Source organism: Nipponia nippon, unplaced genomic scaffold (assembly GCF_047370975.1).
Source record: "Nipponia nippon isolate SJK-2023a ecotype South Korea unplaced genomic scaffold, ASM4737097v1 scaffold_3, whole genome shotgun sequence".
NCBI classification, from domain to species: domain Eukaryota; kingdom Metazoa; phylum Chordata; class Aves; order Pelecaniformes; family Threskiornithidae; genus Nipponia; species Nipponia nippon.
This window is the reverse complement of record NW_028262347.1, coordinates 56,742,169-56,762,652: the sequence shown is the minus strand read 5'-3', so window position 1 is coordinate 56,762,652 and position 20,484 is coordinate 56,742,169. Positions and strand designations below refer to the sequence as shown.

Sequence of the window (20,484 nt, the reverse complement as noted above, 5' to 3'; positions counted from 1 at the left end):
TGCTCCAGGCATGAGTGTTGAGTGTCCACTACACAGCAGGGCTGTTCAAATGCTCCTGGAGTGCGTGAGCTTGAGGAAGAACACGCCAGGTGCAATGGGTGGAGAGTGAGGGTTGCTCAACCCATCCCTGGTGGAGGAGGGCTGCACTGAGAGGTTGTCTGCCTGCTAGGAGAAGGAAAAGGTTTGGGAACAGGGGCATGCAAGCTTTGGCAGATCAGCTGGGAGTCATCTGTTGCTTTTCGTTCCTCTTTGCTCTTCATCCACATGCATGCTAGGATCTGACTCCAGACTACAGCATGGAGAGCCACCAGCGGGACCACGAGAACTATGTGGCCTGTTCCCGCAACCGACGACGACGAGCCAAGGCACTACTGGACTTTGAGCGCCACGATGACGATGAGCTGGGCTTCCGCAAGAATGACATCATTACGGTGCGTCAGCCTTTGAGACAGGGACCGGGGCAAGACCATGCAGACCCAACTTGTTTGGGATGCTGCACTGCCTCTTCTGCAAGAAAAGGGAGGAGGTCAGCTCAGAGCCCCATTGGAAGTCCAAGGGAAGCAGTTGTTGTTTCTGGGGGCTGCCTGGATATGAGGCAGTATGTTCCTGTGAGTGTTGTCTTGTGGGTCATTCTCAATGCAACCACAAAATCCCTTTCCTGGCTGCCATACAGCTGAGCGAAAGATTGATTTCGTCCAGCCTGGGTCCTGGTTTGACTGTAAAAGCATCCGTTTGCGTTTTAGCTGTGGGCATCCCATCTGAAATTGGGGAAAACAGGGATAGCATTGCATTTGTAGTAGCTTTTTGCCCTTGAAGGTCCTGGGCCACGTGAGAAGAGAACATTGGCAAAACAGTTGAGAAGAAAGCAGTTCTTCATTGTGCACACACATCCGGGCAGCTGTAGCCCTGCTGGCACTGCACTCTCTTCAACCAGTGTTTTCCACTCCCTGTTTTTCAGATCATTTCCCAGAAGGATGAGCACTGTTGGGTGGGAGAGCTGAATGGACTGAGAGGTGAGAGGAGGAGGGGTTTGCACTGGGGAGAGTGGGGCCGAATGCGGAGCATCCGTTCATCCACAGCAACTGCTCTGGCATGTTTGCAGCAAAGGCTCTGCCAGTTACCTGGAGCATCTGCCAGGCACAAGGGAAATGTTAAAGCAGGGTATGAGGGCAGTGGTGCAGCTACCTGGTTACTTCTTGCAAACAGCAAGTTTAGGCTCCATCCTCCTGGTACAGGGTGGTTGGGTGCATGTCATCTCTGCTGCTTGTGCATAGTGTCCTGTAATTGGCTTCCTCTTGCAGTTGCCTTAATTCTTGTGATTTTGAGGCTGCTCACTTCCTTCTTTGGGGCTGGACCCTATGAACTGTGATTTATTCTCAGCTTCCACTGGGCTCTGGTCTTGTCTGTATTAGAGGTTTCTCAGTGTCAGACTGGCTTCTTTGTCTGTTCTTTATAGGTTGGTTTCCTGCAAAATTTGTGGAGATCTTGGATGAGCGGAGCAAAGAGGTAATTAAAAAAAACAAAACACAAGAACAACAAACCCCCAACATAAAAAAAAGGTCATGTCATAGCTGAAAAAACATAGTTGAAGAGAGCCATATATTTCCTTTTTTAAATCTGTTTGCTCTCTCTGGCTATTGAGCGCTTAGTGATGTGATCAGGCAGCTTATCTTCCTAAGCCTGTTTGCTCAACTTCCTGATGCTGACTGAGTGGAGAATGAGGGCCCCAGAGGGTGCAGGGGGTAGCTGAGTGTGATGCCTGGGCTTGCAAGGCTCCTAGAGATGAGCTTTGGGAAAGCTGAGAAAGCAGCAGGCAGGTACGCAGGAGGATCCTGCGGGCAGTATTTCTGCCTGCTCCCTGCTGGCTGTGCTCTCTTCCTCCTTTGAGGCTTTGCCTGTGAACCCTGCTCATGCTTTGCAGTCACCACAGTGGATTCTCCCCGAGCAGCTGTGCCTGAGGGGGCACTCTGTCTCAGTTCCTCTCGCAACCGGCAGTGGTGAGGTGCCACCTATTTAGAGCAGATACCTCAACGTGGCCCCAAGGCTGGGGTAACGGATAGGAGACAAACATCATCAGCTGTTGACCTAGGCAATTTGCAGGAGAAGTGGAGAAGGCCCTGTTCTCCCTCTCCTCCTCAGCATTTGGAGAGTGAGGAACGGCTCGAAGGCTGACCTGAGACCCCAAGAGAAGCCCCTAGAGAGATGTCACTATTGACATCTCGCTTGCTTCCTCACCCCCTTCTCAGGGCTGGTTCCTCAGATGCAGATCACTGGTCTGTGTATAAACACACGCTGCACTGCTGAGCAGTTCTCCTCCCAACTGTGGAAATAGAGAGGATCCCACTCATCCTAATTTTGGAATATCCTTTATGCTAACAGCGTGTCAGGGTGACACCTCGGAGTGGTGTACCAGCTGACCTGGGAATTCCCATCTACCCCCCTTTGCCTTGACTTTTAGCAGCTTACAGAGTCCCAGAGAACCCTCGGTGCAAGTCCTTCTCCTTACCTTAGCTCAGTCAGCATCACACCAAACCACAGCAGTTCCTACATGCTGAACGCTGCCAGAATGGTGCTGGGGTCACCTGTGTGATCTCCTGGGCAGCACCTAGGCACAAAGGTCCTGGTGTCCCAGCAAATCCCAGGGGAGTACCACTGAACACGGTGCCTTATGCAAGAGCCAGCAAGAGCATAAGAGATGAAGGGAGGGGGGGCTGGTGGGCACCTGGGAGTGGAAGAGATGTGCGCAGGGAAGCTGTAGGTGAGCGGATCACCTCCATGCTCTGCCCCCTTGTCAGTATGCTGAGAGCTGGCTCTTCATGTTCCTCAGTACTCCATTGCGGGAGATGACTCAGTCACAGAAGGGGTGACGGACTTGGTGCGAGGGACGCTGTGTCCAGCCCTGAAGTCCATATTTGAACACGGACTGAAGAAGCCATCTCTGCTGGGGGGGCCCTGCCATCCCTGGCTCTTCATTGAAGAGGTGAGATGTCTCAGTTCCCTTCTTTGGGGCAGCGTTGCCAGAGGGCTGGGGTGAGGGGGCTGTAGGGCAGAGTGTACTGACTGTCCCTCTGCCTTACCAGGCTGCAAGCCGGGAAGTGGAACGGGACTTTGACTCTGTGTATTCTCGCCTTGTGCTCTGCAAGACTTACAGGTAAGGCCACTTCATTCACACAAAGTGGCTGGCTCTGTGCCCTGCTCCTGCGTGCTCGTCAAACTGCTGCTGCTCTCCACCTTGGGAAGGGTCATGGTCTGCCCCATCCTCCTGTCGGTGTGGTGTCAGCAGGCTGCTGTGCCCGTGCTGACTTGGGACTGGCAGTGGCTCTTGCCCCCTTCCTCGCGCTCCTGTGTTTGCTTCTGGGGCTGTATCTTGCTCTTTCATGGCTGCAGGATCGCCTGTGGGCTCAGCAGTAGCAAGCAAGCTGTTGGGGTACGGAGGGGGAAGGGCCTGCTTGTGCCCAGGGTGGCTCCGGAGCTAGCTAGCTCTCTGCTGTGATCTTTGCAGGCTTGATGAAGACGGCAAAGTCCTCACTCCAGAGGAGCTGCTATACCGGGTGAGTGCTGCCCCCAGCCCAGCCAGAGCCCAGCTAATGTGGGGAAGTTTCCCACAGAGGCTGCTGGAGGGTGATGCCCTTCTCTAGGGAGATGCTCAAGAGTCTCCCAGACCTTCCCTGATGGGAAGCAGTAGAGACACCAGGTGCCTGGGGAAAGGCAGAAAGTGAAGCCATCAGGAAGGCCGGGCCCCTCTGATGCTGGCAGGTGGCACTGGGTGAGGGTGGGGAGCTCTGGGGAGGGGAGCATTTGGTTGTGTTGCTGAAATGGCTGCCCGGCCCTGCCTAAGGCTAAGCTGAGAAGGCGGTAATGACATCTTCCCACCCTGCAGGCGGTTCAGGCTGTGAACGTGACGCACGATGCTGCACATGCACAGATGGATGTGAAGCTTCGTTCCCTCATCTGCGTTGGACTCAAGTGAGTCGCCCAGTCCTGATACCCCTGGGCGGGGTGTGCCAGGAGCTCGGGAGAGGGCAGAGTGGGCTCAAGGGCAGCAGTTGTTTCAATCTACCTTAGGCCACAGGGTATTTTTCTCCCTCTCACTGCAGCCACTGAGTGGGACCTGCTCCTTTCTTGTTCATCGTGCTGGCCTGGCTCCTGGCTGGAAGAAGTAGCTCTCATTGCATGGAGTGGCTCACACAAGTTTACTGGGTTATCCTGTTCTCCCTGGGGACAGGACTGTGGGCTGGGGTCAAGGCTTGGGCTGGAAATAGACTGTCCCAAAGGGATGGGGCTTCTTCCCCTGGCTTCAGCCGAGTAACATGCCTCTAACCCATCGCTGCAGTGAGCAGGTGCTGCACTTGTGGCTAGAGGTGCTGTGCTCAAGCCTGCAGACCGTGGAGAAGTGGTTCCATCCCTGGTCGTTCCTGCGCAGTCCTGGCTGGGTGCAGATCAAATGTGAGCTGAGGTGAGTCTGTCCTCGGGCCTTGCCAGGGTCTGGAGTGGATTTCTTCCTCCCCTGCAGGAGGTGGCCCTCACTATGGCTGGCTTTGGACCCTCTCCAGTGAGTAGCAGCGTGGGCTGCCCCGACATCCCCGCTGCAGAGATTTCCTTCTGTGTGCTGAGGCAGCAGCAACTGTCTAGACAGTTTAATGCGATGCACTGTGCCTGCCTGATCAAGAGCAGAGCTTGGCTCCTGGGGAGCTGTCGTGACAGGCAGGCAGCCTCTGCCTGCAGCAACCTCCTGCTGTGCCCTGCACCTACTCTGATCATGCCTTTTCCAGCCCCTGCTTGCCAGGTCCTCTGCCAGCCACCGTGAGTCCAAGCAGGGAACAGGGAACGTGCTGTGAGACAGTCTGGCTGTTGCTGGCCAGGAAGGAGTCGCTCACCAGCTGACTCCTGGTTAAGCGAGGGAGCGGTGTCAGGGGCTGAACGTGGCTGAGCTCGCACAAAGCACATCGCTTGGAGCCCAGGGCACACGTCCACGCTGCTTGCTCCTGGCCCTCCCGCACTTTGCAAAGCTGCATCCAGTCCCAGGGAGCCACAGAGCAAACCCCACCGTCACCACCGCCACTCCAGCCCTGCTGCTGCTGCCATGCTGCGGGAGCTGGCTTTTGTCTGTGCCACCCGGTTGCCTCTGGCCCCAGTGGGAGCATCTGTAGCCGGGAGCAGGCCTGTGTGTACACACCTCGGGGTGCCCCATTCTCCTTGTGCTGCTGCTGAAAGGGAGGAAGGGAGTCCCCTCCACCTCTGTGCTGCGGTGTCCTGTGGCTGCTTTCTCGCAGCGTGGAGGCAGCGCTAGTTCAGCACAGCCAAAGGACCAACTGGGACTGGTTCGTGGCTGAGCCCAGGTTTGTGTGGAGCAGGAGCAGATGCTTATGCCATATTTCTCCCAGCCAGCTTCCTGTGGAGGGCCTTGGCTCCCTCACTGCTGCAGGAGTTGGAGGAGACCCCCACGTAGGAGTTTCCCCTGTACCTGAAGGACTGACAAGCTTGTTGCCAGGTCTGAGCTGTGCATCCCTGTCCTAGGGACAGGGTTGAGGCTGTGCCTGCAGCCCCTGCTTGGAGCCAGGTCCAGCAAGGGAGCCCTGCATGCCAGCCCCACGTGGCACTGGTGTGTGAGGGTCAGGACACTTCTCTTACTCCAGGGAGAGAGAGAGGGGTGCAGAAACTCTGAGGTGCTACTGGCAGGAGTCTGCTTTCTGGAGAGGAACCTGCGATCCTCCGATTGCTGGCTGCATGCGGTCCTCAGCCATACGTGTCTGTGGTCTAGCAGAGCCCGGGGCTCCCTGTGCCTCCCTGCGCTGCTGTGTCAGGCTCTGTAGGGGATGCGCTTGAGTCACATCTTCAAGCTTCTCTTTCCAGCCTGGGCCTGGCAGGATGTGAAGCCCAAAGAGGAGGGGAAACAGGGGATGAGTGGCTGGTGCTGTCCTTCCAACACCAACAAAACAAGGATTTCCATCCTTGTAAGCTTAGTGGCGTGCCAGGGCAAGCTGAGGAGCCGGTGCAATTGTGTGCCTGGGGGCAGCAGTTGTGGGCACAGGCTGGGGGTGTGATCTGGGTGGGCGTGCGCCTGTGCGTTACCATCGCTCTCTTCCATTGCAGAGTCCTCTGCAAATTTGCCTTCAGCCTCTCTCAGGACTGGGAGCTGCCAATAAAGAGGGAGGTGAGTAGGTGGCATCTCTCATTCTCTCTCTCGGCCGCGGGCTTCGCTTACCGCCTGCCCCTCCCAGCTTTGTGCTCCAGCCCATCCTCTGCCTCCTCTTGAGCCGGCACCAGAGGCCGTGGATGGGGCCACTCTCCCTGCCAGGGCAGGCTGCGCGGGAGCTGTGTGGCAGTGCTGGCAGAGGGTGCTGCCCGCCCCTGCCCAGCTGGGGCAGAGGGAAATGGCAGGCCCCTCCCTTCCCCGGTGCTCTCCAAACCGCAGGGCCTCTCCCTGTTTCAGCTGCACGGAGGTGGGAAGTGCAGAAGGCTGCTCTGTCTGGGTGCCGGAGACCTCGGCGTGCTTGGGCTCTGCCCGCAGACACAACCTCCCCTTTTCTGGGTGCGGTGCACTGACCCGGGTCTCTGTGTCATCCTGCAGGAGAAGGAGAAGAAGCCACTGAAGGAAGGGGTGCAGGACATGCTCGTGAAGCACCATCTCTTCAGCTGGGACATAGATGGGTGACCCCCACCCCGCCCCATCCTGGGGAACCTTCTCAATGGCGCACACTCCTCTCCCCCATCCCCATCATGTCTCACCCCCTGCCCTCCCCCACCCCACCCCCTTATATCTGTGACAAAATCCCCCTCGCGGGGGGCTGCCGGGCCACCTGGGACAGATGGCAGCAGCGCCGAGAGGCCGAGCTGCAGACCCAAGGGAGGTGATGGTCGAGGGCGATGCTGCAAAGGGACAAGTGCGTTCTGGCCACAAAAACAAGTGCCCCCTCCCAGCCTTCTCCATCTCTGCCACCCTCCCCCCCATCTTCTGCTTGCCTCAGCCCTGCTTCCCCCCCAGTGCCTGGGGGAGCAGCCTGGCCCGGAGCCCCTCATGCGCTGCCCCATGGGCTGGCAGCTGCGTGGTGCGTGAGCGTGTCTGCTGCCGTAGCTGTGGGGAAGAGACAGCCCCTGCGGGGTGGCTTTGATCCGTGAGAGCTGGTGCCGTTGGCAGGTGGCACCGCGGGTGCAAGTGGAATTAGGCTGGTGAGAGACTCGTCGCTGTACGGGAGCAGGGATGGCACGGCCCCCCCCGCGCCAGCCACGGGCTCGCCTCTGTCGGGGAGAGGGATGGCAAACCCTGAAGCGCCTGGACAAGTTCCTCTGACCTGGAGCCGGGGCTGAGAAGGGGGAACCAGCATCAGCCTCATCCCGCCTCCCTGGCACTGGTGTGCGGGGTGGTGACAAGAGGTGCCCGGCTGCACCGGCCTGTTAGCACTGCAACAGCCTTAGGGGATGGGCCTTGTCTCCTCTGGGAGCAGACAAAAACCACCTCTCCCCTAAACGAGAGTGTTTCATGCTGTCATTTTAGTTTCTAGATGATTTTTACTGTTAACCAAAAAGCTGTAAATTAACCCCAGGAACGTGTATATTTTGGCACCGTTGTAGCTCAGGACGAGGTTCTGGTTGGAGCTGGCTCAGGGAGACTAACTCGTCCTCCTCGCCCTGCGGTGGCAGCGGGGACGCAGGTCAGGAGTGGAGAATTGCTGCTTTGTGGTGGTGGCTCTGGATATGGAGTCTGTGACTTTCTACTGAAAGCGCTTGTCTGGGAGCACAAACTACTCGTGAAATGACACTAGATTCTTACTTTCCTTTATTCAGTGGGTTTGTAAATAAACTGCATCTTGGGAGAGTGCTGGGCTTTGGCTTTGTTTTTTGGCAGGGCCAGGACTAGATTTAACTCTTAATTTCTGCCGATCGATAATTATGACCCCATTTCTGCGCTGGCCCCTGCCAGCGTCGAGCCGAGGTCTGTGCTCAGCCTGCGCTGGCACCGTGGGGGCCAGGCCAGGCCGCGGCCGGGGCAGGAGCGCTTCTGCTGCCAGCAGTGGCAGCCCTGCCTTGCCTCTCTGCCGCCAGCCCTCCCTGAAGCGCAGCTCCGCAGCAGAGCCCCGGGAGGCCCCGACAAGCAAGAAATACTGAAAACGAAGGGAGGTAGGGACCCTGCGAGAGGAGGGCACGTAGCAAAGGGAGAGGGGCTGCCGGAAAACAGGGCTGGGTGGGGGTGGACAACGGCGTTGTCTGCAGGTTAACAAGCTTCTCCAGAAAGAGCCAGTGGTGTCCCTTCTGCAGAGTGGGACAGTAACAGGGCCCTGGGAGAACCGTGTTCAGAAGCCCAGGCTCATGGGAGGGTGGAAGTTGCAGCATATTTACCGATGTGAAAATCAGTGGGTTTAGTCAAAGTCATTCCACTTTGGCATCTGGCTGAGGAAGGCCGCAGTCCCACCTCACCACCGTAACAGCCGGGGTCCAGACCAGCCTGCTGGGCTGTGGGGAGCTGTAAAAGCTGCCCATGCTTCTCCTATCGTAAAACCTACTTGTGGTTGCAGGGTGGGTGATTTCCATACGCAGAGGGAATCTCCCGGCAGCTGAGAAAGGATGAGGCACCACCACTCAAGCTTCTTTTTTTTTTTTAGGTTTGAGAAAGACCCAGAGGGATCACCCACCCTTAGCTGGAAAAGGCAGAGTGACCCCAGGCCCTCCCACCAGCATAGCAGACAAGTTTTTGAGCACGTGGCTGTTTGGAATTTTTTTAATAAAATGGATTTTTTTTCAAATATTTGTAACTGAAAAAATAATTCAATTTAAAGAAGATCCATTCTCTCCCCTGTTGTCACTTTTATCCTTTTCCAGTTGAATACTCGCTCTGGATCCGATGCCCCAACACCATCCGTCTCAGATGGTGCTGACCACCCCTCGCTGTTTGCTGCATAGTGGAAGGGAGAGTGCGTGCTAGTCAAATACACGTTACAAACAAGTAGTGGTTACAGCAGAAAGATTCAGGATTACATTCAAGGTAGAGGCAGAACATCAGACTTTGTTTTTCCCAACGGGTGCAAAAATGTATGTCCAGGGGAATACCTCTTCCAACAAAGAACTATTGAACTATTATTCAAACAAATAATAGTAAGAAAGCAGAGAACGGGGGTAGCCTGCTCTGGGCACTGCCTGGGGAAAAGACTTTCTAATATTTCCTGGGATGAGGCACCATCTTCCCCTCTGCCCCCGGGCACAGGGATATCGCCTGCTCTCCTGGCAGGAGCCCCTGGTGCAGAGGGGCTCTGGCAGGGTAGCTGGGTTCCTCGGGAGGGGTGAGGCTCCTTGAGGGCTCTTAAGCCCAGCAGCCAATTTCAAGTACGTTGGGTAAAGTTAGGGTAATTAAACTCCTACAAAGTTTCACAAATGATGGTGGCTGGGTCAAGGTGAAAGGGAGCGGCTGTGAGCTCAGCCCTTCACCAGCAACCCTGGGGAAGCACTAGATCGGTAACGGGCATCGGCATCTCTCTGCCAACGAAGAGTGGGGTGCCTGGCCCAGTGCGAGGAGCAATGGCTGGGTCAGGCCAGGAGTGCAGGTGGAGTGCTCCCACCTTCTTCTAGGAGCTCATTGCACTTCAATAATTTCATTCTTTCTTTATTTACTGTTGCAGCTTTGTAATTACTTGTACAAAAGAAATCACACAGCCGGTTTGGGGGGGGGGGGGGGGGCTATTGCTCACTGTGGGCTAAAAGCTGATTTTGCTTGAGTTTGACAAAGAGGCAGCCTCACTTTTTCCCCTTAGCATTTGAAAGACCCTCCCACCCCCCCACACACATACTTTCCTCCTAAGAAACCACTTGCCTCCTGTGCCCACCTGGTCCCAGGGCTGGGCAGCTGCCCTGGGGGGAACGGGTGGGAGCTCTGTAAGGCAATTGCTAATGCACTCACTGCTCCCAGCGAGCACCAGGGCTGCACCGGGACAGAGGTGAGGGAGGGCTCAGCGGGGTGAAGGAGGTGTCCACCAGTCCCAGTTATTCTGATTTTTTTAGGACATGACACTGCAGCTTGGGCAACAGAAAGCAGGCGGGGCAGGGGGAAAGGGGGTATCCTCTCACTCCAACCCGGACACGGAGGGAGGCAGGTAAGAGGCTGTGACTTGCTTACAACAGGGGGTGGGGGAGAGGGGAGAGAAGGGGGCAGAAAGGAAGGAAGCTGCCAGCAGGCTCCCCCTGCAAATGATTAAGAAAGTGGCTCCCCATGCAGTTAACAAGCAAATAGGGCTCAGGAAAGCAGGAGTTTCTCCCAGCTGCGAAACAGGCATGACCGCACCTGGCTGCCAGTGCAGTGGCTGACAGAGAGCACGTCCTGCAGGGCTGGCATCCACCTGCCCCGCCGTGGGGCAGGGGTACCCGCACCCCTGCAGCAAGGCCTCCCCCTGAGAAGAGCGCCAGGTACCAAAGGGGCCCGGGGCATCGTGTGCCCACGGGCACCTACCCCTCCCCAGCAGGCAGCACCGCAGCCTGGCGTGGGGGAAAGGTGGGGACAGCATCCTCAAGGAGCTATTAAAAGGATGGCAGTTTACCCCTCCATTGCCTGAGCAGGGTCAGCACCTTAGTCCGTATGATTTCAAAAGCCACTGCCCGCCCCGGCTCCCTCAGCCCGAGCAGCCCAGACCCAGCTCCGGGCCAAAGCAGGGGTAGCTGTGCGGCGAGGCGGCCGCGTGGGGCACAGCTAGGCTATGTCTCACCTAGTAAATACGGCGGTGAGTTACTACTGACAAACAGGAATTTAAAAGCGACAGGAGTAACAGCACGAGAACGAGCCACAGGCCTGGGTTTCCAACGCAAAACCCTGCACAAGAAATAAATAGCATCGTCATGGCTCTGGGGGCTTGGGGTACTCGTCCGCCCACTCGTCAGTCAGCAGCTACCCCGAGGCACCAGCCCGGTGCCCGACCCGGCAAGGAACGGGCTGGACACAGGGCCGCAGCTCACCGTAAGCAGCCCTTTGCTTTTGCCTTTTACCCCGTGGGCCTGGAGGGAAGGAGAAGCAGAGGTCTGCTGCCCATCACTTGCTTTCAGGGGAAAGCCCCACTTCTTTCCAGAAGAATAATAATCTTTTCCACTTTCCCCACTCCTCCCCAGAAAGGGGCCCTCACAGGCACACTGCTGCGCTAGGACCCGTGTTGTGCCACACCACACCCGGTTTGCAGCGCTGCTTCCCCTTCCTTGCCTGTTGGGTCTGACCTCCTCAGCTGCTGCTTTCCACTGGGGCACCTGCTACAGGGAGGCAACAGCACAGCTGAAAGCAGGAGGGAGATTGCACATGGCCCCTAATATGTTGCTCATTGCTAGCTGTGCCCCTCACGCTCCCCAGGACAAACAGACACTTTCTCGTCCCTAGCCCCCACCGCAGGCTGACAGCCTTGCTCACCTGGGGATGTCACAAGTGCTGGGGGGGAAGAGGGGTGTGCCTGAAGGCGACTCCAGGCACAGCCAGAGGTCTGGGGCAGCAAAGGACAGGTTTAACATATAAGGACCTGCATTTTAGCACCTTAAAAATCTGTTTTGCAGCCCAAAGCGAGTGAAGCAAGCAGGCAGGCCTCTGCCAAGCTCAGCAATATTTGGGAAACCAGCTCGGATGTTACCAGCTTGGTGGGGAACCCTGGTTCCCTTTGGCTACACTTGGAAAAGGTGCCTGTTCTGCCCAGCTCCTCACAGCCCTGTGGCAGACCAGACCCTCCCCTGACAGACGGCAGGTAGTGCGGAGGGCAGCCGTTCCGGCCCCCAGCCAGCATTCCTGCCTTCGCGTCCTGCTCCGGTGGTAGAATCCCCTTCTGCAACCGTTAAACCGACCGTGCCGGGGCAGCACAACCCCCCTCTATTTGCCAGTCCCAGCAAGGCGTGGGGTGCTGCTTCTGGAAACGGCTCAGGCCCAGTCACGCTACGCCCCACTGCGAGGCGTGAGGAACTCGTGCCTGGCAGCATCGTGCCCCATGCGCTGCCATCGCTGCTCCTGCCTGGAGAAAGAGGGGCTGCCGGCTCCGTTCTCACCCGGGCTGGGTCAGGCTGCACTGAGGGGGCAGGAGGCCACCAGCCCCAGAGCTCCTGCAGCCTCCTCTTGCTCCCCAGCAGCCGTTCTCCCTGCCCTGGCCTGGGCCGCTGCCCAGGCAGCAGTGACTCGAGCAGGGGGTCTGCCTTTGCCACCACTGCCGGCTTCGTGCAGGAAGGACACTGTTGGGGGAGGAGTACAAATACTAGGAGCTCATGTCTTTTTTGTTTTGTTTTTTTTTTTTTTTTGGTTGACTGGCCTCTTCCCCCCGCATGCCCGTGCCCTCCCACTCCCATTCCCTTCAGTCTCTGCTCACAGAGTTACAAGCAAGAATCCCAGTGCAGCTGCAGATCGTGTCCATCAAGGAAGTCTGTGGAAAAGAGGCTGGGAGCCGCAGTGCTAAGGGGAGCCAGGCTCATGACAGGCCCCCCCGGCAGCTCCAGCCAGTCCATGCTGTCCAAGTTAGCCTCAGCCAGATCCAGGGCTATGCCCCCGGACGGCTCATGAGCAAAGTGCAATTCCGAGGTGTCCATAGGTGAAGGCGGGTGGTCCAGGATGGCCGAGCTGCTCAGCATCTCACTGTGGAGGTCATCAATCAGGGACAGGGGCTCTGGCCCATCGTGGCCTGCCGTCAGCAGCGGGAGGCCAGTGCTGCTCTCCAGGAAGTCCTCCAGCCGACCCACGGGCACCGGCTGCCCCAAGGACACTGGCACCGCCAGCTCTGAGGAATGGTGGCTGCTGGGCGGTGAGGAGCAGGCTGGGGCCACGGGCGGTTCTTTCCCAGCTGGGGACGATTGATCCTTGAAGTCAGCAGAAATCTCTGTACAGGAACAACCAGGCAGGCCAGGGTGAGGAAAAGCTTGCCCAACCACCAGCAGGATCCCTCCCACCCACCAGGGCAACAGGGATCCCCCCCAGACCGAGCCATCACTTGGGATAAAGTTGTTCATCCTGCGCCCGCACTCGGCTGGCTATGGGGAGTTTTCAGCCCACCTCTGGCAAATCCAAGCTCTGTCCAGTATCGCAGAAGAGACGTGCCCAGGTCTGGTGCAGCAGAGCCACCAAGAAGCTTTGTATCATACTAATGCCTGACTGACAGCTCCCATAGTGCCTTAATGACTACTGCCTACGCTGAAGGCGCTGGCAGGGATGCGGGAGCAAAGACCTGGGCCATGACAGACTCTCCCCTCGATGCTCTATAATCCCCGGGCTCAAACCCAAAGACCATGGGAAATGATGGCTTTGTCTCCTTACCTCCGCTTTCGATGAGAATGTCAAACAGGTCGTCCATCTGCTGGCTGGAACAGCCGTTCTCCTGGGGAGAGCAAGCGCAGGATTAGCTTCCTATTACCGGGGAGCTTCCACCTCCGGCAACACCCTTGGCTGCTGGCTCTCCTCCCTCGCCCCAGGGATGGGGCTGTTATCTAGCAAGACCGAGGAGCACACAGAGACATGGCACTGCAATCCTCTGTAACCCCAGGCTGTTACTGGATGGGAAGATATAGTCAGCAACTGCTGTACTAACACTCACCAGGCAGTGAGTGGTTTGGGATCTCTACCTGTGGTTTAGGGTCTGCCCCAAACCCTCCAAAGGAATTCAGCTAGGAAGGCGCAGTTAGAAAGGGACGTTGTGTCTCCATTCTCTGTTACTGGCCCCGATCAGGAATCTAAGCAGATTTACAATGGCAACTTTTCACCTGCTCCCCAAGGAAACCGGGGAGAAGAACTGCTCTCACCTGGGCCTTTGGCTGTTGCTTCATGGCCTCTTCATAGCCTGGTGGCTCTTTCATTGGGACCGAAGGAACAGGGAGAGGAGGTGGAGGACTTCCAAAAAGCGACGTGTGCTGTTGCTGCTCCAGGTCCATCTGGGATGGGGAAGGGGCAGCAGGAGAGCCGGGCTGCGATGAGGGCTGTTTAGAACAAAGGCAGGAGGAGCGATCAGGGGAAAGCCCACATCAACTCCTGTCTCACAGCTGCTTTGAGAGACCATCACCCCCTCTCTTGGCAAGTGCTGCACAGAGGTCTGCACTGCTCTGCACCCAGCAGCCTGGCTTCTTCTGTGTACTCTGTGTACTATGCCCTGGCTGCAGGGGAGGAAGACAGATTTCCCCTCCAACCCACAGCTGGAAATCTTTTGCTGAATTTTCTAACGCTAAAGCAACCATGCCACAAACCGCCACCGGGCTGCTCCTGGATGGGGAGAGCCTCATCTGCCCAAGTGGGGGATTCCTCTAGCACTTTGGAAAGACAGAGAGGGCACTTCCCTGCTGCGTTCAGCCTACTCTGCACAATATATCCAGGACCTATCTTTTAGCTACCTCCCTCTGCAGTACCTGCTTTGGGGACACAATCAAGCTTCACTAGCAGCAGGTTTCACGGCCTGATGGTGGGCGGAGAGCACCAGAGCACTCAGCAGCACCAGAGACCTCCAAAGGAAACCCCAAGTGTTGCAGGAAGTGGTGCTCGTGACTCAGCTTTACCAGATGAATCAGCACACAACTGCCCATAAGAAAAGTTGAAACGTGGATCCGGTCTTTGCCTCTACAGCAGTTATGCATGATCCACACTGAAGCTTGCTCCCCTGGAGCAGTGATCCCTGGGCAGTAGCTGAACGCCAGTTCCAACACTTGTACATATTGGTGCTCTTCCCCATCCTGTTTTCCCTGGAAAGCCGTTCGTCTGTTCCGTGACCTGCAGGTAGAGGAGCGACCCCAGGCCCCAGCCAGCAGAGCTGCTCTGGGGTCTGCTCTCTTCCTGAGAGGGGCTGGAAGCTGGCGTTGTGGCACAGGCCACCAGGATGTGCTGGGAGGGTACCTTTTTTGACACACTGGGTGGGCCGGCTTTGGCAGGAGCACCAATTTTCAGGGACTGTTTCTGGAAACGGTTGGGGAAGAAGGGCTGCAGGTTTGGAGGTGCTGAGAAAGACAATATGGTGCGGGGCAGCTGCCCCGTGACCACCCGCAGACCTGGCTTCTGACCCTACAGGGAGGCAAAAGGATTAGGAAAGTCACTACAGATGCCCCCACAGCACACGAGCTACGGGAGTCTGAGGGAAAAGGTGCCTTCGTTTACCTTCTGCATTTCCTCAAAGGTCTCAAAGCAAATGAAGGCACTGACCCTTTGCAAAGTGGTATCTCACTCTGACTACACCAGAAATGACTCCTGTCTTCATATCCTTGCCAGCATCTGACTCAGAAGTGATCCTCCAAGCTCTAAAAACCCTTCACAATCTTTCTGTATCTTATCTTAATTACATGTTAGAGAGAGAGCTAAGTCATCCCTGATGTGGGCTAGAAAGGGAGGAGATGCACAGCAGAGCCTCTTTACAGCCGTCACCTGGAGAAGGGGTAAAGCCAGAGGTGCTCTCTTTCCTGAAGCTGCACTGCACTTCACAAAGAGATGATTACCAGGTATGCTCAAGGCACAGAACAGAAATCACAGCATGTTCATCGGTACCAGAGAGTAAAAGGTCACACACATCCTTTTGCCCCTCTCAGAGCTCACACGCCACCTTCAGTAGCAGACTTACTGCCTGCACCACCCTCTCTCTGTGCAGTAGCCACCTTTTCAGTTCAGCAGCATTCGTTCAAGAATCAGGGACACCACTATGAACCAAGGCTGCCCATTCTGGCCTCTCATCGTTTTTAATTGATAGATAACGCCTGTTTAAAACACCAGCTGGTATTCTGTCCAGATGTGGAAGCAAAGGGCAGAAGCTAGTGAACCGTCAGGGTTTAGCCCAGAGCTCTTTGCTGTAAAGCCTCCACATCACTTCCAAGCCTGCCCATAGGGGAAGACCTGATGGACACCTAGTGCTCCTGAAACTTCATGCCTGATGGGCTCTCCATCACAGCTAGAGTTCGGCAGGAGGCAGGGGAATGGCAAGGCTACACCAGTGTCCTGGTTTCAGCTGGGATATAGAGTTAATTTTCTTCTTAGTAGCTGGTATAGTGCTGTGTTTTGGATTTAGTGTGAGAATAGTGTTGATAACACACTGATGTTTCAGTTGTTGCTAAGTAGTGCTTACACCAGTCAGGAACTTTTCAGTTTCCTGTGCTCTGCCAGGTGCACAAGAAGCTGGGAGGGGGCACAGCCAGGACAGCTGACCCAGACTGGCCAAAGGGCTATGCCATACCGTATGACGACATGTTCAGTATATAAACTGGGGGAAGAAGAAGGAAGGGGGGGACGTTGGGAGTGATGGCGTTTGTCTTCCCAAGTAACTGTTACATGTGATGGAGCCCTGCTTTCCTGGAGATGGCTGAACACCTGCCTGCCGATGAGAAGCAGTGAATGAATTCCTTGTTTTGCTTTGCTTGTGTGCACGGCTTTTGCTTTACCTATTAAACTGTCTTTATCTCAACCCACGAGTTTTCTCACTTTTACTCTTCCAATTCTCTCCCCCATCCCACTGCGGGAGAGTGAGCGAGCGGCTGGGTGGGGCTTAGTTGCTGGCTGGGGTTAAACCATGACAGCCAAGCACCCCTTCTTCTTCAGGGCTGTGTGTGTGTGTCCCCTTCCCATTGCTGCTACAAACCCCGTCAGCAAGCAAAGAAAAACAAGGAGGAAAAGTGAGCAGGCAGCGAGCTACCTTTCTGACAGATTGGTTTAGTCCTCGGGGCTGCTGCTGCTGCAGGGGCTGCTGCTGCTTCTGCTGCTGTGTGGGCTGCTGCTTCTGCTGCTGCGTGGGCTGCTGAGGGGTGCTTGCAGGTAGCTGACACGGCGGTTGGCTGGAAGTTTTAGCGGGCGATGATTGTACTCTCTGGAAAGAAAAGGGTATCAGTGAGAAGCTATTCCCCAGACACACCATGGAGCAAGGCTTGTATTTCTTAAAGGATTTATGAAGTTTGGTTTTCCTCACTCTTCATTCTTTGGGAAATTCAGTCTATCGTTCCGTTTCAACAAGCAGAGAAATCAGATTGGGGTGGGATTCAGAGTCCTAAAAGAGGAGGCAGTACCACTCTAAATCCCTGGGCTATCCATGACATCCTTCAAGGGCTGGCAGACCTGCCACAGGACCTGTGCCCTTCTGGAGCAGCGGCTGGGATACCCTGGGGTATCAAGGGTGACACTGGACACTGATATTTAAGACAGCTGACTTGCATCTCACCTGCTACGCAACAAATGCAGCCTGCTCAGTGCCTGCCCCTGATGGCAGACACTGCCACTTGCTCTGCAGAAGGTGCAAGAAATGGGGCAGCAGAGAATGAGAATCTTCTCTGATGCCATGGAAGATGTTGGGGTTTGACTTATGCCATAAAACCTGGACATATTTATCCCTTCCTGGAAGAAACACTCAGAACACTTCTGTTAAGTGCTGAGCTCATACCAACAGGGGAATAGCAGATCATCTCTGATGAAAGACTCTGTTAACACTGAAATACTGACATGCATTAAAACAAAGAGCAGTCGAAAAACAGAAAGTCTGCTCCCAGGGTCTGATTTCAGCTCTCGGTAGACGAGGTGATGTATCTATCACTCTGACTACAATCTCTCTAATAAAGGACAAGAGGTGAGATACACCCTGCTTTTTTTACTACCACAGGCATAGTTGTTCTTCCAAAAAGTAGTGATATGTAGCAGCAAACCCTTGTCCTCGAAGCCTGAGATCCTGCCTGACAAAAGGCAGAACCATGTGTTTGGAAGAACACCGAACAACCTGTGATGCACACAGTCAATCATGCATTGCTGTACACAGTTCATGGTCAAATCCTGGTCTTTTTGCTGAAGATCTGCTTACACTGCTCTGTTTTACAAAGCCATGAACTACCAGCCATCGTAGCAAGCAACTCAGCCATTTTAGTATTTAGTGCGTTGAATTTCCACCGCGTTAAGTCATGCTATGGTAACCTGAAACATCGGAGCGGGAAGAGGGAAAGAGGAACCCAACTGCCTGCAGCAGGGATGTGATCTAACCCTTGCCTACCTGCAAGGCCGGGCAGCTACTCCCTGCCTTCCCGTGGGGCGAGAGGCCCTGCCTCTCGGCACTCTGCTTGGTCACGGTGAGGACGATGTGGGTCCCTGTGGAGTCGGTGATGAGGGTGGGGGGAGGGGCGCCCTTGATGAGGTCACTCAGGGGGCTCCCTTGCTGGCCAAGGAAAAGCCGCGGGCTGTGGGACTGGCACGGCGGCTCTGCTTCCGCGGCTGGCACCTCCTGCTTCACCATCACGGCTTTCTTTGGCACTGGGCTTGGATTCGAAGTGTCCATTTGGCTAGCGGTTGGTGCAGGGCTGAATTGGTCTGTTTGGCCACTGGATTGCTTTGCAGACTGGCAACTCAGGAAACCGTTTTCACTCTTGACCTGGGCGCCAAATGCTACTGGGTTGGAGGCAAGGGCTGTTCCTTCTCCTGCAGCCGCTGGGGCCGGTAGTGACTGCTGAGAGCGCTTCTCCTGCTCTAGCTGCAGTCTAAGCATCTCAACCAGCTGCTGCTTCTGCTTCAGCATGCGGGTGAGTTCCTCGATCTGCTTGTCCTTCTCCTGCAGCATCTGGTCTTTGTCCCTAACTTCTGCATCTCTGCTGTTACCAGTGCTGCACCGCTCTGACCTAGGTGCTGCACTTACGCTGCAGGAGGCAGACTTGGAGCTTTCTTCTTTCACTAGGAACTGCACTGGAGATGCCTGCAAGGTGAGCTGGGTCAGGGGTGAAGTCACCATCTCTCCAAAGGTGTCTCCGGTGGCCGAGTTCTCATCCCCTGTGCTCATCTGCGAGCGCTCAGAAGGAGTTGGAGAAACAGGAGGAGTCGAGCCTGTGCTGCCAAACTTCATCACGCCGCCACCGGTGACTGTGGCCACAACTACTTCTGCTGGTGCAATGCCAGTGGTGACCAGGGCTGGCCCTGTGCTCAGCCTGGCAGCTGGGAAGGCTACCACCACTTCGGCAGCTTTTGGGAGGATGGCTGCTGTGCTGGGCTTGGGAGTAGAGGTTGTTTGGCCGGCTGCACCGTTCTGTTCTTGGTAAGCTCTGAGACGCTCAATCAGGTCTGTCTTTGTGCCCGAGACAGGCAAGGCCCTCAACTTCAGCTCTTGCTTCAGTTCTGCTACCTGATATGGGAAAAAAAAAAGGGGGCAACATTAAGAGAACATACACTCTAACCAGAACAACTATTAACAGCTACCAGAGCCATGGGGCAAAGCACTAAGCTGACCTTCCTGCAGGCCAACAAACCTGCACCTCAGGTACAGACTGCAGGGTAGCAATGCCAGCTGCTATCACTAACTCCTGCCAGTCCAACTCAGCCCTGCTCCGGGGCAGCAACACCGATCAGTACTGCCCTCTCCACTGACAACGGCAAAAAAAAAGGGCTGTGCAGCTTCACAGGACATTTACCTTCATCTCATCTAAGTTGGCAGGGAGAGGGCCAGGCTTGCCCACTGCAGCATTACTGTTTTGTCGCATCAGCCCGCTGGACCCAGAGGATACTGAAGATGCGCTGCTGACTGTGGCAGAGAGATTGCGTACACCAGGGGCACTGGCACCACTCTGCTGCTCTCCTGGAGGCCTGTGGGGAAAGAAAAAACACAGACATCAAAACCAGGGTGGAAAGGCACCAGAGGCCCTCAGTGTCAACAATCATAGGTGTTCAGAAACGTCTGGGTCACTAGTGCCACCCTAGACATTAAAGCACACGAGCGCCCTTAACTACATTCACGTGCCTTACATGGCCAACCAACTCGCTTCAGCTGCTTTTGTCTGATTCATCTGACACCGGCCCTTTTTGTGGCCCGTTGTAACTTAATGAGATTGAGCACATTACCCCCAACCACCACACCTCACATCCAGAACACCATGTCTCTGATTAACAGTACTGGGGAAGCAAGTGCTTCCTAAGAGAGACCTGCCATTTAGGACCCATACTTTGGTGGAGCTGGCAGGATGGTCTGATAGTTGTAGTGCTGCTGCTGCTGCTGGTTGAGGATCTGAAGCTGGAGAAAGAGCTGCTGCTGCTGCAGTATTTTGGCATAGGATGAATCCATGGGAGGAGCTCCCTTGTCCTGCTTTTGGTCCGGGGGAATATACTGATGATATTTAAGCTTCTTGACTTTCGGCTTCAACTCCTTGGCTTTTTTACTGCGCTGAGACTTCTCACTAGCAGACTTGGGCTGGCTTTGCTATTTAGAAGAAAGGGAGGAAGCAAATAAGAATGGAAACACTGAAATAGCACAACACCCCATGTAAACCAGAACGCACACTGGGATTTTCATTTCAAAATTCTCCAGATTCGACCTCAGGGTCTTTCTGTGCTTCTCTAACTCAGGCAACAGTACAGTCACAGCACCTGCAGCAGCTTACGCTGCACCATAACACAGGTCATCTTTCCCAGCACACCACATCACCTACTCATCCAGCGAAGACTCACTGACTCTAATTATGGATAATGCTGGTTGTTTCAAAACATTCTGCATTCAGGACCCATTTTACAGAAGGTGAATACATCATGGATCAGAAAACCTATTAAATATGTTACAACTAGCATCAGAGGAAGACATTAGT

The 20,484-nt window shown here is 55.4% G+C and overlaps 2 protein-coding genes across 14 annotated transcripts in view; one reads left to right on the top strand and one right to left on the bottom strand.

Moving 5' to 3' along the window:
- Nucleotides 1–7,816, top strand: part of SGSM3 (small G protein signaling modulator 3) — a 30,730-nt gene extending 22,914 nt beyond the window's left edge. For 7 of the 8 annotated variants that reach the window (XM_087765693.1, XM_087765691.1, XM_087765692.1 and 4 more), the window contains 10 exons: nucleotides 276–431; nucleotides 959–1,013; nucleotides 1,457–1,506; nucleotides 2,828–2,980; nucleotides 3,081–3,151; nucleotides 3,503–3,551; nucleotides 3,881–3,966; nucleotides 4,334–4,456; nucleotides 6,094–6,154; nucleotides 6,572–7,816. In XM_087765693.1, the coding sequence (XP_087621819.1) occupies nucleotides 276–431; nucleotides 959–1,013; nucleotides 1,457–1,506; nucleotides 2,828–2,980; nucleotides 3,081–3,151; nucleotides 3,503–3,551; nucleotides 3,881–3,966; nucleotides 4,334–4,456; nucleotides 6,094–6,154; nucleotides 6,572–6,655 (888 nt within the window). In that variant the 3' untranslated portion in view covers nucleotides 6,656–7,816. The other variant, XM_087765698.1, reaches the window with a different exon arrangement.
- Nucleotides 7,817–8,906: 1,090 nt separating this feature from the next.
- MRTFA (myocardin related transcription factor A) overlaps nucleotides 8,907–20,484 on the bottom strand; it is a 101,081-nt gene continuing 89,503 nt past the window's right edge. For 2 of the 6 annotated variants that reach the window (XM_087765689.1, XM_087765690.1), the window contains 8 exons: nucleotides 19,849–20,102; nucleotides 19,321–19,492; nucleotides 17,919–19,034; nucleotides 16,584–16,754; nucleotides 14,807–14,971; nucleotides 13,729–13,902; nucleotides 13,247–13,307; nucleotides 8,907–12,812 (listed from right to left, as the gene is read on the bottom strand). In XM_087765689.1, the coding sequence (XP_087621815.1) occupies nucleotides 12,313–12,812; nucleotides 13,247–13,307; nucleotides 13,729–13,902; nucleotides 14,807–14,971; nucleotides 16,584–16,754; nucleotides 17,919–19,034; nucleotides 19,321–19,492; nucleotides 19,849–20,102 (2,613 nt within the window). In that variant the 3' untranslated portion in view covers nucleotides 8,907–12,312. Of the gene's footprint in view, nucleotides 12,813–13,246; nucleotides 13,308–13,728; nucleotides 13,903–14,325; nucleotides 14,656–14,806; nucleotides 14,972–16,583; nucleotides 16,755–17,918; nucleotides 19,035–19,320; nucleotides 19,493–19,848; nucleotides 20,103–20,484 lie in introns of those variants that run through there. The other 4 variants (XM_087765686.1, XM_009475228.2, XM_087765688.1 and 1 more) reach the window with 2 other exon arrangements.